Consider the following 18,615-nt stretch of genomic DNA (forward strand, 5'->3'; position numbering starts at 1 on the left):
AACAAAATAACCCAGCTCAAAAGAATGAAAAGGAAATCCCCAGGTGCTAAAAATGAAAAGGAGCTCAAAGCCAGAGCACGGAATGATAACTGAAAACAATGAGGTCCACAGGCCCACTGGGTAGACTTCCATGGGCTATGGAGTGAGGCCTTAGACCCCTTGGGATGGCAGCATGGCTGGAGTAGAGGCTCTTGTATAAAGCCAGACTGCTCAAAAAGCTGTGAAGCAGAGATTAGAAAACGTCCATTCACTGTCTAGGGAGAGTGGCAAGAAAGTTTACTGTTTGTTTGAGTTCCTATAAAATAATAATTAAAAGAAAAGGAATAATCTAGAATTGGCAACCCAAGCTTATACCATGTGTAAGTATGAGGAGTGAATTTACACTGCCTCCAGTGAGGCAGAAACTATTTTTCCAAGCTAAGAAATTAACATTAAAAATTGGTCTGGTCTGGAATTACACAAAGAAACGTAAGTCCAGCTACATGTCATTATTAATAAAACTACATAGAAAACTAAAAACTACATAGAAATTAAAATAAAAGGATGGGGTAAAAGAGCAGATAAATATTAGGTTGAATTTTGTTGATATTCAACTGTTTTACTCACAAAAATGGCAACTTGATATGATTGAACTGATAATCAAAAGAGCACTAGTAGAGCAATTTTAATATCAGATTTTTGAGGCAAGAGCAGAACTAGCAATAAAGAGAGATTCAAGAACAGTCAACCAAGAAGATAAAGTAATGATCTTGACTGTGCTTATCAATATAATCTCAAAATATATATAACAAAAACTGTGTTACAGGGCGAAATTGACAAATCTATAATGATAGAGGTATTTAAAAATTGCACTATGGTAAGTTATTAGACAAAAAATAAGATGGAGAAGATTTGAACAACAAAATAGACATAGAATCCTATTCAGCAAATAGTGATATATATTCTTTTAAAATGCATACCAAATCTTTTCCTAAATTTACTACAATAGGCCACAAAAGAAATCTCAGCAAATACCAAAGAACTGATATCGTACAGACCCCATTCTCTTATGACAGTGTAATAAATTTACAAATCAACAAAAGCATAGACTGAAGACTCCATATGTTTGGAAGCAAAAAAGAACACTTCTGAATGATTCATTTGGAAGGAAATCACAACAGAGGAAATTTGTTTCCAGCAGTGTGTCAGACTGGACCCTCCAGTAAACAACTAAGAAACTTGTATAAAATGTGCAGTACATATTTTAGCTACATTAGTGTGCCAGGAAGAAAATAAAGAATTAAAGAATACTCAGAGGCCAACAACCACAGGAAACTCTTAAGAGATAAGTCTTGAGGGTATTTGCTGAACCCAGGGTTCTTGTACTTCTATTTTCGTGGGTTACAGGGTGCAGGGATAAAAGCAAGACCCAGGGCCCTGTCCAAGATAGGGCCTCTAACAGGAGACACTCCTGTAAATCTAGAACATCCAAAGGACTTCACCCTTGGAGTAAGAGAGAACTAGAAATAAACTCTAGCACAGAGTGGTGGTGAATCATTAGTGGGTTGTGAAATCAATTATGCGGTCACTGTCAGCATTTTTTTTTTTTGAATATCAAATGTAGTAATGCTTCATGTAACTTTTGTTTCAATTTTTGAGTGTTAGTGTGTATATGTATATGAATGTGCGGATGAGTACACTTGATTACATTGTTATTTTTTGCATTTCGTCAGTCATTGTCAAAAAAATTTGAAAGCTGCTGCCTTAGAGAAAGCATGGCATGTGTGCACAAAGAGATATGTACAGCTACTCATTTCAGCATTGTTTATAATAGCAAAATAGTGGAAGCAACCTAAGATTCTATCAGTAGTAGAAAGGATAAATAAATGTTATTGTTATACAATGGAACATTATTCATCAGATAAAAAGAGTTAATTACATTATTATAGATAAATCACAAAACATAATATTGAGTGGCAGAAACAAGTTGCAGAATGATAGGTAAGTATAATTGTTATGTTATAAATAATAATAATATAATCTGCTATTTGGGAAAGATAGATACCCACTTCAGTATACCAACTTCTGAAGACAGAAAGAATGGAATGGGATTGGAGCAGTGTTCCAAAGGATGGTACAAGCTCTCCAACTTGGTGTGCGCACATGTGTGCAAGTGTTTCCCTTAAAAAAAATTGTAAGTGAATATGACAAAAGGTTAACATGTGGGTGATAGACACTTGGGTATTGGTTATATTATTTCTTGTGTACTCTTCTGGTGTTTGTGATATTTGATTTTTTTTTTAATTGTATCATGCCATATGTAGACAACTGTTGTGGTTTTCTTATAGGGAGAATCTTGAGGGAGTGGGTGATGTCGGAATTAAATTTTTAGGTGTTCTTTAGAAGAGCACATTCATTTATGTTATTATGTAGTAGTCAAGCTGAGAAGGAAAAGGTATGGGAAAGGTGTTAACTATAAAATCTTAAGTATGAGGATATTTTATTTAGTACATAAAAAGGGAATATACAGTAATTCAGTACCTTGAAATCCATAAGAAGTAGCCAAAAATGAATTTTATTGAATTAGAAGCCCTGAGGAAGAAAGGAAAAAGTTCTGTCTCTGAGTGTTGCATTCAGGGAAAGCAAACTACCACCCACTGAATAAAAGTTAAAACTTAACATTATATTATTAAAATTGTAAGTTGTTGCTTACCGTGAGGCAACAAAACAAAAAAATATATAATGTATCATTTTGTCATTTATATTTTTTTGTTTGTTTGTTCTACTTAGCTGGTCACCTGACTTTTGAATGCCGCAATTTTCTCCGAGTAGACCCGAAAAGGGACATAGTTTTGGATGTCAGCAGCACAAGCAGTGAAGAGAGTGATGAAGAGAATGAAGAACTGAACAAATTGCAGGCATTACAAGAAAAAAGTAAGCAATACTTTTTTTCCTTTCATCCTTTAAAAATATTTCTAAATGTTCTGCTGTATTATGTCATGTTTATCGATTGTTCTATTATATTTATCATTAAGATCTCTTTTGTATTTTCTGTAAGAGGTAATACGTAGGTAAGGAAATAGGCTTTGAATGTTGTAAGTAATTTTCCCAAAATCAAACAGCTGATCAGTGATAGAACCAGGACCAGGAGGCAAGTCTATTTCTGATTCCACAAGCCAGTTTTTGTTGTGGCTGTTGCTGTTTTTCCATCACTCTAGGGTTGTCACATGGTACAAAGGGTCTGATTTGAGACTTTGTTTCTAGCCCTGTTTGGCCATTTTTTAGCATATGACTTGCAGCAAGTCACTTAACCACTCTTAACTTCAATTTCCTAGTGGGATAACACAAAGGATCGGATTGTCAAATCACACTAATTCAAATCAGAGATCTTAGCCAGTCTCAAGCTTTAATAATAATTTCAAGTATATAAATGATCATGAGGCATAGGCAAAGCAGCAAGAGTTCTGGGACAGCCAGTACAGCTCCCCAGGTATTTTCTTTCTACTTCAGAACCTACTCTGGCCAAGATTAGCGTGAGAGGTTTCTACATTAGTTACACAAAAGAAAGTCATTTTAGTCATGAAACATCTCAATTTTATGTCTGGATAGTTACATTTTCCAGGGAACCTTGCCTCATAAATCCATAGATTCCAGGATTATTTACCATAAACAATCTTAGACAAACCAAGTATATCCTGCTATAAGTAGTCTATAAATAAGGATTCTCTCACCAACAGCTTGATCATGGACTTCTCACTTTCAGAATTGTGAGAAAATAGATTTCTGTTATTTAAGCCACCCTTCCCTTCACCGCCCACCCCCCCCCCCCAAAAAAATAGGGATTCTTCAGCTAGCAAATACCCTTAATTTGTTTCCAGGAGGTCTGTGATTAGCATGTTTACAAAGAGATTTGACCAAGTTACCTTCTTTCTTTCCTGGGGGCATCCTTGTCTCCCCTCAAAGAGAAAATAGATGACAGACCTACTGTTTAACCATTTTTTTTTCCATCTTGTACATAAAATGGCCTATCCTTGCAGTGGGGTTTTTAGGGATAAAATGTGATGCTGTATGTGAAAATACTTTGTAAACTACAAAATGCCACATGGTAGATGTCACACAGAAGTAAAATGCAACTTATTTTAATGTGAGTTTAGCCATGGGGTGAGAGAGATACAAAGAAGATTAAACTTATTTTAGGTCATCAGAGAACAATAACCCTTAAAAATTTTTTAGGTTTTCCATATTATATCCAATGAAGGTAAATATGGAAGTCAATTGCCAGGGTACTAGAATAAACTGAGAAGGCAAAAGAGGGAGGGAGTCCCAAAGAGGTCAAGTAAGAGTTACATTACATATGAGTATATACAGCTTCAGGGTAAAGATAACTGCTTGAATATACACACTTATTTTTGCTCCCTACTAAAACACCACTGAAATGTAGTAGAATTTTTTTTTAAGACATAAATCCACAAGGAGAAAGAAAATGGGATAGGAAGCAATAGTAATAAAATCTTGCTAAAAGGCAGATGGGTTAGTGATAACGGACTGCACTTAAGAAAGCTCAATCCTTTAACAGTGTGGAAGGCTGAGAATTAGCTTGACATACACTTTAAAACTCTCTAGAGACTTGCTAATGAGTATTCTTAGGTACCTCTGTAAGTGAGGATGTATGTAAGGCTAAAAACAAAGACATTGATTAAAAATCTGAAGTAATTAGATGCTTGATTCCCTTCCCCTACTCTGTGAAGCCAGATGGCTTCCTTCCATCACCTCAGCAGACTACTGTAGGTCTATTTTCTAGACAGGGTAAGACAAAGGGTCTTTAAACTGAGACATACCAAACACAGATGAAAACAGTAAGTTAAAGGTTAGATAGAGAATGATGAGAACCTTCCAGCCATCTTCACCTATTTGACTCCCAGGTATATATCACTTAGGCAGAAGATTTGAAGATTCATCTCTGGGAAATCTTACCAGTCTAAGATGAAAGAAATAAAGATACCGATATCAGGGATTCTTCAAGGACATGGCCTACCCAGATTACCATAAAGTCCAGATTTCTAAGCTTTGCTTGCTCAAAGATTCCAGTCAACTTTTTAGAGAATTAAAGAGCACTAAATTTCTGAGGAAAGACTTTTACATGAAATATAGATGCCAAAACCAACAAACAAAAAAATCAACTTGAAAGATACAGAGTATGTGCAGGGAGAAGAAAACTTAACAGAAATCATCAATATCCAGTTTCATAGAAAGGTGAGGTACAGCTTCCATGAAACATGAAGAAGATACTATAAAAAGAAAAAAAAACAATGAAAGAACTTTTGGAAATTAAAAAAAGAAGCAGACATGAAAGACTTGATAGAGATGGAAGGTAAAGTTGAAGAAATCTAAAAAGAAGAGGAAAAAAGATAAAAGACAATTGAAGGATCACTCTAGGAAATACTTCATTCAAATGAGTCCCAGAAAGAGAAAACAAAAAATTTCCAAGAACTGAAGGACATTAGTTTCCAGATGAAATGGTTCAACAAGTATCAAGTACAGTGTTAAAAACAGACCCACACGAAGGCACACCATTATGAAACTTCCTATCATAGGAAACAAGGAGAATATGATCCAAACTTCCAGAGTCAAGGATAAAATAGGTCATAGGTAAAGGATCAGGAGTCAGAATGGCTTTGTAGTTCTCTAAAGCAATACTGGAAGCTAGTAGATGTGGATAATGCTTTCAAATTTTTGGAGGAAAATTATATCCAGATTAGAATGATACACCCAATCAAATTTTATGAACCAACTGTGAAAGTAGAATAAAGGCATTTTCAGACATTCAAAGTCTCGAAAAAATTTACCTCTCACATACCCTTTCTTAGAGCACTTTTATTCCAGATTTTTCTACCAAAGTAAGTGAACAGACCAAAAAAAGGAAGACATGGAATATAGGACATAGAAGAGATAAGAATGGAATCCCTGGGATGGAATCCCTACGTAAAGGAGGATCCTGGGAAGGCAGCTGTACCAGGCACAGAGAGCAGCCAAACCATGTAGGAACAGAACAGAAGATTCTAGGAGAGAAAGCCTAAGATCGTCAGTTCCACGAAGACAATTTCTACCCCATCCATCTACATTGCCCTATTTTTTTGATAAATGCATTTGGCTTTAGAATTAGGAAGGATCTTAGAGAACACATATTTTAAACACCTAGTTTTATAGAAAAAGAAAATGAGGACGAGTGACTTCCCAAAGTTGCCAACTGGTCACAGTACAGCCAGCACCATGATCCAGGCTTCCTGTCTGTACTGTTTTCATTACAATGTGCTGCTCCTCCTACCTTAGGGATCATCCAGTTTATTGGTTCTTGACATTTTTTTTCCTTACCACATCCACCTTGAAGGATAAAGTACACTCCCATCATGAATAGTGGTTTATTCTAGAGGTGATTTTCAACCAGAAGACCTGGGACAAATCCACCCTGAGAGGAAGGGGAGGGAGTTAACATATCATAATCTCCAGCATCGGAAGTAGTTGGTAAAGCTCCCTTATTAGAATCAGCTTTCCCCTAACCTCATATTGAGAATGTCTGACTCAATCTAGCTTTTTTTTTTTTTCTTTAAAAGATATGCTTGCCCATGGTCACTTAAAGGCTCAGAACTTGTTTTCAAGTCTCATGCGTCCCACCCAGGATAGTACTCATTCCAATATATCATGCAGACTCCAGTAAGAAATTGTTATAAAAGGGATTCATATTTATTTCACGGTTACCTAATGGAAGCCCAGAGACCCTTCCCAAATAAACAGTAGACTGGTTCCTCAGTACGTGGAGGAAGGGAGTGTAGAGGATGTGGTTCTTAGTTCCATTGCTCACTTTCTGATACTGCTCAGAATCTCTGAAGGGGTGAGGGTAAAACACTGACCTGTTGAGTGTGAGTTCTCATCCTGTATACATCCTTTAGATAGTCCTGGAGGCTCCTTGAATCCTTCCTTGGTTCTTAGAGGTAGCAAGCTCTTGACTATGATGTTGTTTTTTTTGAATGACAGAGTAAAAATAGTGAGCCAGGAGAAGGCAGCGCATTGTTAGTGGATTTATGTAACGAGCTGTTCTCTTGTTGTGAAATAAAGACGTGAAAGGGAAGAGGGAGAAATATCACCACAAAACCAAGTCAAACTTAGTTTTGTATAAGTTCTGTTTTCTATTTTGCCTCTTTTATGTTTGCTTCTATTATATTGCATATTTTTCAATACATTTACTATCTTGGTATCTTTCATCTAAAGATTTAAAAGAAAAGATTTAATATCTTTTTTATTTTTTTGGAATTTGGAATTTTATTCTTGTTTTTTTGGGTTTTTTTGTTTTTGCTGAGGAAGATTCATCCTGAGCTAACATTGGTTGCCAATCTTCCTCTTTTTGTATGTGAGCCACCGCCACACCATGGCCACTGACAGACGAGTGGTGTCGGTCTCCGCTCAGGAACAGAGCGTGGGCCACTGAAGTGGAGAGTGCCAAACTTAACCACTAGGCCACCAGGACTGGCCCCTAATATCTTTCATTTAAGACAAACAAAAGAAGTCTAAATGACAAATATATCAATTTTTGATGCAAATCGGAAAATGTGAGAGTAGGACTTGACATGGATAGGAGCAAGCATTATTGTCTTATTATATTATAACAACCTGGGACCTGTGCAGCCTTAGAAAGTTATATCACCAGTGCTATGAACAGGGAAAGACTGAACAATAAATGCATGGCAAGGATCATAAGTTCTTATTGACTCAAACTCTGTGTGTGTGTGTGTGTGTGTGTGTGTGTGTGTGTGTGTACTTGCTTATGTCTAGTGGCATGACAGTGCTTCAGGAAGCTTGGTAAGGTTTTATACTGTGTTTTGAATTCCCTGAAGAAACTTACCTTTGGAATTGTTAGTGGTAGAAGCAAATATCTGAAGACCTGTTTATGGTACAGTATACATGAAGTCAAGGTAGAAGGATTTTACTGTTTACATAGGACCTGAGAAATTCAAGAGTATGGAATTTTTTTCTCCTATTTTAGCTACTATTATTTAATATTAGTCTACAATTTGCCTGTAATTAGGAGGTAGTCCTCTCTTCATACCTCATCCCTTAATTTTTTACAATATTCTTTTTGTTCACTCCAGGAAAGAAATGTTGTATTTTGACAAATTTGGGGGGGAGGGGGTTGGCTTAGTTTAGGCTTTTGGTTTTGTTTTGTTTGTTTAAGAGAGTTTTATGTTAAATTCATACTTGATTTTATTTAAAGATAGTTGACACTGAAAACTACCTAGGAGAAAATGCCAAAACCAGATGTTTGCCTATTATTGCCATATCGTTTCTCCCCTTCCTTTTAGTAACTGCTGGAATCAGATTCAAAGGAATGACTCACAAATGGTGGTTTCAAGCTTCATAAAGATAGGGCTTAAATGAATTCATAGGATAATTGGAGTAAAGCCTATATTTTGCTCAAAATGTACTTTTTATAAGACAGCTACAAAAGATATTGCAAGTGGTTGATTAGAAGACAGAAGGAGTGGGAAATTTAGATTAATGGGTCTAGGTTTGTAACTGGCTAATCAGGTGTTTAAAAGAGCTGGAGTAGCTACAAACCTGGTGACAGATATGCAAAGATCTAGTGGTGGAGCCTGCTGGTACTGCAGGATGAGTCTACCATACTATCCCAAAGCTGTCTCTAAGCAGCAGATCATAACCTCTGACTCCTGTATGTTACACAAGAGACCACCACTCTTGCTCATCATTACAAAATTTAAGTGCTAAAGTACATGAGGACCCTCTTGTGTTCTATTTTGTACTCCAAAGGTTGGTTGTATCATTTTCCAAGAAATTATTATTTCGCAAAAACTCAAATTCTTTTCCCTGCTATGCCTGTGTACATTTCAGCATCCTGTCTCAGAAGGAACCTCAATAAATAGAGGTGGAATGCTTTTAAGAGTGGTAGTATAGAAACACTGAACTATCTAAAATAAACTTTTGTCTTCAGTGCTTGAAATTCTCATACCCTAGATATGTACTGCTTATCCTTGTCAGTACTGCTAGTTCCTAAGGGTAGATGGCCAGGAAAAAAGATTTATTGAATTCTAGGATTATTTTGTTTTTGCTAGAACTAATTTCTCAATATAATCTAGTCAGTGGACTCCTTATCCATCATTCCTAAATGGAAGAGGAAATTATTTTCATAGCTACTGTTCTATGTGCTGAGTTTCTCATAACTTTTTTGGTGGACATGTTTACAATAGTCATTCTGAACTTATTGTAGCTACAAAAGAAAAAGACAGCTACTCAAGAAAAAGCTGAAATGACTATTTGAACGTCAGACCAAGTAGACTTCAAAACGAAGAATATTACTAGGGATAAAGAGGGCTTTTTCATAATGATAAAAGTGTCAATTAGTCAAGAGGACATAAAAATACTAAGTGTTTATGCACCTAATAACAAAATTTAAAATATGTGAAGCAAATCCTGGCAGAACTATCAGGGAAAATCCTTGTGGATAAGCAAATCCACAGTTATAGTCAGAGATTTCAACACACCTCTCTCATAATTGATGGAAGAAGTAGACATTAAATCAGACAGGACATAAAAAACTTCAATAACACTGTCACACAACTTGACCTATTTAACATTACAGAACGCCTCACCCAACAACAGCAGAATACACTTTCTTTTTCAAGTGCTTCTACCAAGATAAACCTTATTCTGTGCTAGAAAACAAGTCTCAGTAAATTTTAAAGAATTCGTTATGCAAACTATGTTCTCTAGCCACAAGGAAATTAAATTAGAAATCAATAACAGCTTCCTGGAAAATTCCCAAATATTTGTAACCAAACACTTCTAAATAACCCATCAGGTCAAAGAAAAAAAAAGCAAAAGGAAATTAGGAAGTATTTTGAACTGAATGAAAATAAAAACACAACATAACATTTATGGGATGCCCCTAAAGCAGTACTTACAGGCAAATTTACAGCACTAAATGCCTGTTTTAGAAAAGAAGAAATGTCTCAAATTTATGACTTCTTCTACCTTAACACACTAGAAAAAGAAGAGCAAATGAAACCCAAACTAAGAGGAAGAAAGGAAATAATAAAGATCAGAGATGAAATCAATGAAATGGAAAATAGAGAAAATCAGTGAAACCAAAAGCTGGTTCTTTGAGAATATCTATAAAATTGAAAAATCACTATCCAAACTGATCAGGTGAAGAAAATAAAATAAAAAAGAAATGTCATAAATTATCAATATCAGAAATGAAAGAAGTGACAACAATACAGATGATACAGATACTCAAATGAGGGACTATTGTAACAACCTTATGCCAATAAATTGGACAACTTAGATAAAATAGACAAATTACTTGAAACATACAAACTACTAAAACTCTTTCAAGAAGAAATAGATAAACTGAGTAGCCTGCATCTATTAAAGTTAAATATTTAGTTTAAAAACTTTCAACAAAAAAACTCTGTAGCTAAATAGCTTCTCTCGTGAATTCTAGCAAACACTTAAAGGAGAAATACCATTTCTACATAAATTTTTTTTAAAAAATTAGGAAGGAATACTTTCCAACTCAATTTATAAGACCAGCATTACCCTGGTAACAAAACCAGATAACAATACTGCAAGAAAAGTAGAGATTCCCATAGATACCGACACAAAGAGAATTTTAAGCAATTAGAAGAATTTTAGCAAATCAAATCCAGCAATATGTAAAAAAGGATAATATGTTATGACCAAGTGGAGTTTATCCCAGGAATACAAGATTTCTTTCACATTCAAAAATCAGTCAATGTAATTCACCATCTTTAACAGGCTGAAAAAGAACACCTGTATGATAATTACAATATCTTAAGAAATTATCTGAGGAAGGCCATCTTCCATTTCTGATAAAAAATTCTCAGCGAACTAGGCAAGGAAGAGAACTCCATCAGCTTGATAAAGGATGTCTATAAAAAAATGAAAGATTGGGGCCAGCCCGGTGGCGTAGTGGTTAAGTGTGCGCACTCTGCTGCAGTGGCCCAGGGTTCGAATCCCAGGCATGCACCGACGCACTGCTTGTCAAACCATGTTGTGGCAGCATCCCATATAAAGTGGAGGAAGATGGACGTGGATGTTAGCCCAGGGCCAGTCTTCCTCAGCAAAAAGAGGAGGATTGGAGACAGATATTACCTCAGAGCTGATCTTCCTCACAAAAAAAAAAAAACTGAAAGATTACATCATACTTAATGGTAAAAGACTGAATTTTTCCATAACATAAGGAACAAAGCAAAGATGTCTACTCCTACCACTTCTATTCACCATTTTAGTAGAGATTCTAGCCATGCAATAAGGGAAGAAAAAGAAATCAAAGGCATCCGGTTTGGAAAGGAAAGAATAAAAGCTGTCCTTATTTGCGGATAACTTGATCATCTGTGTAGAAATCCTATGGAATCTGCCAAAAAAGCTTCTAGAATTAATAACTGAGTTTAGCAAAGTTGTAGAATGCAAGATCAGTCAATGGGCAAAAAATCAATTGTATTTCTGTATGCTGGCAGTAAACAATCAGAAATTGAAATTTTAAAAATACCTTTTATAGGGACTGGCCCGAGGGCATAGTGGTTAAGTTCGCATGCTTTGCTTCAGCGACCCGGGGTTCGCAGATTCAGATCCTGGGTGTGGACCTACCCACTGCTTATTAAGCCATGATGTGGTGGCATCCCACATACAAAATAGAGGAAGATTGGCACAGATGTTAGCTCAGGGCTAATCTTCCTCACACACAAGAAAACCTTTTATAATAGCATTAGAAATATGAAATACTTAGGGATAAATCTGACAAAAGATGTGCAAGACTGAAACATAGAAAACATTGCTGAGGGAAATTAAAGAAATGAACGAATCAAAAGATACACTATATTTATAGAATAGTAGATTCAATCTTTTTAAGATGTCAGTTCTTCCCAACTTGATTTATGGATTTAAACTAATCACAATCAAAATTCCAGCAGGCTGTTTTAGAAATTGACAAGCCAGTTCTAAAGTTCTTGTGGAAATGTAAAGAACCTAGAATAGCCAAAATACTTTGAAAAGGAATAATAAAGTTGGAGGACTAACACAACTTAATTTTAGGACTTACTGTAAAGCTACAAGTAATCAACATAGTGTGGTATTGATGTAAAGATAGGTCAGTGGAACGGAACAGACCCATAGACATATGGCAAAATGATTTTTTTTATTTTTGGTGAGGAAGCTTGGCCCTGAGCTAACATGTATTACCAATCTTCCTCTTTTTACTGAGAAAGATTAGCCCTGAGCTGACATCTGTGCCAATCTTGCTCTATTTTGTATGTGGGACACCGCCACAGCATGGCTTGATGAGCGGTGTGTAGGTCTGCACCTGGGATCTGAACCTGTGAACCCCAGGCCGCTGAAGCAGAGTGCACAAACTTAACCACTACGCCACCGGGCCAACCCCTAAATGATTTTTTTAATTAAACTTTTTATTTTGGGATAATTGTAGATTCACATGCCACTGTAAGAAATAATACAGAGAGTACCTTGTACCCTTTACACAGTTTCCCTCAATGGTAACATCCTCCAAAATTGTGGTACAGTATTACAACCAGGATATTGACATTGCTACAGAAACAGAATACTTCTCTCACTACAAGGATCACTCATATTGCCATTTTATAGCCATACTTACTTTCCTCTTGTCCTTACTAGCTTCTTAATGTCTGGCAACCAAAAATTTGCTATTTCTGTAATATTGTAATTTCAAAAATGTTTTATAAATGAAATCATGCAGTATGTACCTTTTTTAGATTGGCTTTTTTCACTAATGGTAATTCTCTGGAGATTCACTCAGGTTGTTGCATATATCAATAGTTTGTTTCCTTTTATTGTTGAATAGTATTCTATAGCATAGATATACCACAGTTTGTGTAACCATTCACCCATTGAAGGACATCTGAATTGTTTCCAGTTTGGGGCTATTACAAATAAAGCTATTATTAACAGGATTTGGGTGAACATAAATCTTCATTTCAATGAGATAAATACCTAAGAGTGCAATTGCTAGGTTGTATGGTAGTTGCATGTTTAGTTTCCTAATAAACTGCCAGATTGTTTTCCAGAGTGGCTATGCTGTTCTACATCCCTACCAGAAATGTATGAGTGACTCAGTTTCTCTACATCCTCACCAGCATTTAGTATTGTCACTATTTTTTATTTTAGCATCTGATAGATGTGTAGTTATATCTCAGTATGGTTTTAATTTGTATTTCCCTAAAGGCTAGTGATGTTAAACATCACTTCATTACTGCTGAATGTTGAGTTCTTTATATGTTCTAGATACTAGTCCTTTGTTGGATATCTGGTTTGCAAATATTTTCTCCCAATATGTAGCTTATCTTTTCATCCTCTTAACAGGTCTTTCACAGAGTAATAATTTTTAATTTTGATTAAGTCCAATTTTTCAGTTCTTATTATTATACATTGTGCTTTTGATGTGAAGTATAAGAACTCTGCCTATCTCTAGATCCCAAAGATGGTTTCCCTTACTTTTTTCTAAAGGTTTTATAGTCTTACATTTTACATTTAAGTCCATGATCCATTTTAATTGATTTTTGTATAAGACATAAGACTTAGGTCAAAGTTTATTATTTTTGCTTAAAGATGACCAATTGTTCCAGCACTACTTGTTGAAAGGCCATCTTTCCTCTATTGAATTGCTTTTGCACTTTTGGCAAAAATCAGTTGGTCATATTTGTGTGGATTTGTTTCTGGGTTCTCTGTTCTGTTCCATTGATCTGTGTGTCTGTTGCTCCACCAATACCACATAGTCTTGATTAATGTAGCTATATAATAAGTCTTGAAATTGGATGAACTGATTCTTCTCACTTTATTCTTCTTTTTCAAAGTTGTAATTATTCTAGTTCCTTTTCCTTTCAACATAAATTTTAGAATAATGTTGTCTATATCTACAAAAAATCTTGCTGAGATTTTGATAGGAATTGCATTAAACATGTCTATCAATTTGGGGAGAACTGACATCTTTACTATGTTGAGTCTTCAACACATGGTCTGTCTCCTCATTTATTTAGATCTTTAATTTCTTTCCTTAACATTGTATAGTTTTCAGCATAAAATCCTATGCATGTTTTATTAGATTTATACCTATAAGTATTTTTCTTCTTTTTTTGAAAAATTATAAATGGTGTGTTTTTAATTTTGTTGTCTGTGTATTCATTACTAGTGTATGATTTGATTTGTGTATGTTTATCTTCTATCTTGCTGAACTCACTGATTAGATCCAGTGCTTTTTTGTGGATTCATTGAGATTTTCTGTGTAAACCATCATGTCATCTGCAAGTAGTAACAGTTTTATTTCTCCCCTTTTGATCTATAAGCCTTTTATTGCCTTTTCTTGCTTTATTGCAGTGGCTAGAACTTATAGCACTATGTTGAAAAAGAGTTGTGAGAGATGATATCCTTGCCTAGATTCCCGTCCTATGGGACAAAAGCATTCAGACTTTCACCCTTAAGTGTACTGTTAGCTGCAAGTTTTTTGCAGCTGCACTCTATGAAGTTGAGTTTTTCTGTAGTCCTGTTTTTTCTGAGAGTTTTTATCATGAATGAGTGTCGAATTTTGCCAACTATATTGTCTGCATCGATTGATATGATCCTATGATTTTTCTTCTTTAACTTGTTAATATGTTGGATTACATTAATTGATTTTTGAAAATTGAACCAGCTTTGCATCTTTTGAATAAATCATACTTGGTCATGGTGTATGATTGCACGTACATATATATATATATTGCTGAATTCTATTTGCTGATGTTTTGTTAAGGATTTTTGCACCTATGTTCATGAGAGATATTAGTCTGCAGTTTTCTTATTTTGTCTATTTAGTCTGATATTGGTGTCAGAGTAACATTAGCTTTGTAGAATATTAAGAAGAGTTTCCTTCTGTTCTGTTTTTTTGGATAAGCTTGTGTAAAATTGGTGTTAATTCTTCTTTAAATGTTTAATGGAATTCTTCAGTGAAATTATCTGGACCTGGAGCGTTTTTTGGCGGGGAGGGGAGTTTTTAAATTACAAATTCCATTTCATTAATGGCTAAAGGGTTATTGAAATTAACTACTTCATATTAGAAGACTTGTGGCAATTTGTGTTTTTTGAGAAAGTGTTCTGTATTGTCTAAGTTGTCAAATTTATATTTGTAGAGTTGTTCATGGTATTCACTTATGCTTTTGATGTCTGCAGGGTCTATAGTGACATCCTCTGTTTGGTAATTTGTATTTTTTTCTTTCACAGTTTTGCTAGAGATTTGCCGGCTTTATTGATCCAGCTCTTTGTTTCATTGTTTTTCTTAATTTTTCTTCTGTTTTTAATTACACTAATTCCTGTTCTTTATTCTTTCTTTTACTTGCTTTGGGTTTATTTAGCTTTTTTCCTTAGCTTCTTGAGAAGAAAGCTTAGATTATTAATATGAGACTTTTCCTCTTTTTTTATTGTAAGCATTTAGTGGTATAAATTTCCCTTTCAGCACCGCTTCAGCTGTGTTGCACAAATTTTGGTATGTTATATTTCAATTTCATTCAATTTAATGTATTTTCTTATTTTCCTTGAGACGTCCTTTTTGCCTAATGAATTATTTAAAAGTGTGTTGTTTAGCAAAGGAAATGCAAAAGAACCAGAAAATAAGTGACAAAACAGCAACATTAAGCCCTCATATATCAATAATTACCCTAAATGTAAATGGATTGAACTCTCCAATCAAAAAATACAGAGTGGCAGGGTGGATTAAAAAGCAAGACCCAACAATATGCTGCCTTCAGGAAACACATCTTAGCACTAAAGACAAGCACAGGCTCAGAGTGAAAGGATGGAAGACAATACTCCAAGCTAATGGCAAACAAAAGAAAGCAGGTGTTGCCATACTCATATCAGACAAAGTAGACTTCAAGATAAAACAGGTTAAGAAAGACAAAGAAGGGAAATATATAATGATAAAAGGGACACTACATCAAGAAGACATATCACTTATAAATATATATGCACCCAACATAGGAGCACCAATGTACATAAAGCAACTATTAACAAACCTAAAAGGAGAAATCAACAAGAACACAATAATAGTAGGGGATCTTAACACCCCACTTACAGCAATGGATAGATCATCCAGACAAAAAGTTAATAAAGAAATATTAGACTTAAATGAAAAACCGGACGAGATGGACCTAGTAGACATATACAGAGCACTCCATCCAAAAACAGCTGACTACACATTCTTCTCAAGCACACATGGAACATTCTCTAGGATAGACCATATGTTGGGAAACAAAGCAAGCCTCAATAAATTTAAGAAGATTGAAATCATAACAAGCATCTTTTCAGACCATAAGGCTATGAAACTGGAAATGAACCAGGAAAAAAAAACTGGGAAAGTGACAAAAATGTGGAGATTAAACAACATGCTACTGAACAACCAATGGATCATTGATGAAATTAAAGGAGAAATCAAAAACTATCTGGAAACAAACGAAAATGATAACATGCCATATCAAACCATATGGGATGCAGCAAAAGCAGTCCTGAGAGGGAAACTCATAGCGATACAAGCCCACCTTAACAAACAAGAAAAAGCCCTAATAGGCAACCTCAAACTACACCTAACAGAACTAGAAAAAGAAGAACAAACAAAGCCCAAAGCCAGCAGAAGGAGAGAAATAATAAAAATCAGAGCAGAAATAAATGAAATTGAGACCAAAAAAACAGTAGAAAGGATTAATGAAACAAAGAGGTGGTTCTTTGAGAAGATAAACAAAATCGACAAACCCTTAGCCAGGCTTACTAAGAAAAAAAGAGAAAAGGCTCAAGTAAATAAAATTAGAAATGAAAGAGGAGAAATTACAACGGATACCATGGAATACAGAGGATTATAAGAGAATGCTATGAGAAATTATATGCCAACAAATTGGACAATCTAGAAGAAATGGATAAATTCTTAGACTTATACAACCTCCCAAAATTGAACCAAGAAGAAATGGAGAATCTGAATAGACCAATAACAAGTAAAGAGATTGAAATAGTAATCAAAAACCTCCCAAAAAATAAAAGTCCAGGACCAGATGGCTTCTCCAGTGAATTTTACCAAACATTCAAAGAAGATTTAATACCCATCCTTCTCAAACTATTCCAAAAAATAGAGGAAGATGGAACACTTCCTAAATCATTCTATGAGGCCAACAGCACCCTGATACCAAAACCAGACAAAGACAATACAAAGAAAGAAAATTACAGGCCAATATTGCTGATGAACATTGATGCAAAAATCCTCAACAAAATATTGGCAAACCGAATACAACAATACATTAAAAAGATCATACACCATGATCAAGTGGGATTTATACCAGGGACGCAGGGATGGTTCAACATCCGCAAATCGATCAACGTGATACATCACATCAACAAAACAAAGAATAAAAACCAAACCAAAGATCATCTCAATAGATGCAGAGAAGGCATTTGACAAGATACAACATCCATTTATGATAAAAACTCTCAATAAAATGGGAATAGAAGGAAAGTACCTCAACATAATAAAGGCCATATATGACAAACCCACAGCTAACATCATACTCAACGGGGAAAGACTGAAAGCCATTCCTCTGAGAACAGGAAGGAGGCAGGGCTGCCCACTCTCACCACTCCTGTTCAACATAGTACTGGAGGTTTTGGCCAGAGCAATTAGGTAAGAAAAAGGAATAAAAGGAATCCAAATAGGTAACGAAGAAGTGAAACTCTCACTATTTGCAGATGACATGATTGTATATATAGAAAACCCTAAAGAATCTGTTGGAAAACTATTAGAAACAATCAACAACTACAGCAAAGTTGCAGGGTACAAAATCAATCTACAAAAATCAGTTGCATTTCTATATGCTTATAATGACTAACAGAAAGAGAGCTCAGAAAGATAATACCATTTACAATTGCATCAAAAAGAATAAAATACCTAGGAATAAATCTTACCAAGGAGGTGAAGGACCTATACAATGAGAACTACAAGACATTATTGAAAGAAATCCGTGATGACATAAAGAAATGGAAAGATATCCCATGCACGTGGATTGGAAGAATAAACATAGTTAAAATGTCTATATTACCTAAAGCAATCTACAGATTCAATGCAATCCCAATCAGAATCCCAATGACATTCTTCACAGAAATAGAAAAAAGAATACTAAAATTTATATGGGGCAACAAAAGACCCCGAATAGCTAAATAAATCCTAAAGAAAAAGAACAAAGTAGGAGGCATCACAATCCCTGACTTCAAAACATACTACAAAGCAATAGTAATCAAAACAGCATGGTACTGGTACAAAAACAGACACACAGATCAATGGAACAGAACTGAAAGCCCAGAAATAAAACCACACATATACGGACAGCTAATTTTCGACAAAGGTGCTAAGAACATGCAATGGAGAAAGGAAAGTCTCTTCAATAAATGGTGTTGGGAAAACTGGACATCCACATGCAAAAGAATGAAAGTGGACCATGTGCTATCGCCATTCACAAAAATTAACTCAAAATGGATCAAAGACCTGAAGGTGAGACCTGAAACTAT

The 18,615-nt window shown here is 35.1% G+C and overlaps 1 protein-coding gene across 2 annotated transcripts in view; it reads left to right on the forward strand.

Annotated features, from left to right (window-relative positions):
• SREK1IP1 (SREK1 interacting protein 1) overlaps positions 1-18,615 on the forward strand; it is a 54,293-nt gene that overhangs the window by 24,938 nt on the left and 10,740 nt on the right. For both annotated transcript variants that reach the window (XM_058563999.1, XM_058563998.1), the window contains one exon: positions 2,770-2,913. In XM_058563999.1, coding sequence (XP_058419982.1) covers positions 2,770-2,913 — 144 coding nt within the window. The remainder of the gene's footprint in view (positions 1-2,769; positions 2,914-18,615) is intronic.

The sequence above is a fragment of the Diceros bicornis genome, chromosome 20, assembly GCF_020826845.1.
Source record: "Diceros bicornis minor isolate mBicDic1 chromosome 20, mDicBic1.mat.cur, whole genome shotgun sequence".
NCBI classification, from domain to species: Eukaryota; Metazoa; Chordata; class Mammalia; order Perissodactyla; family Rhinocerotidae; genus Diceros; species Diceros bicornis.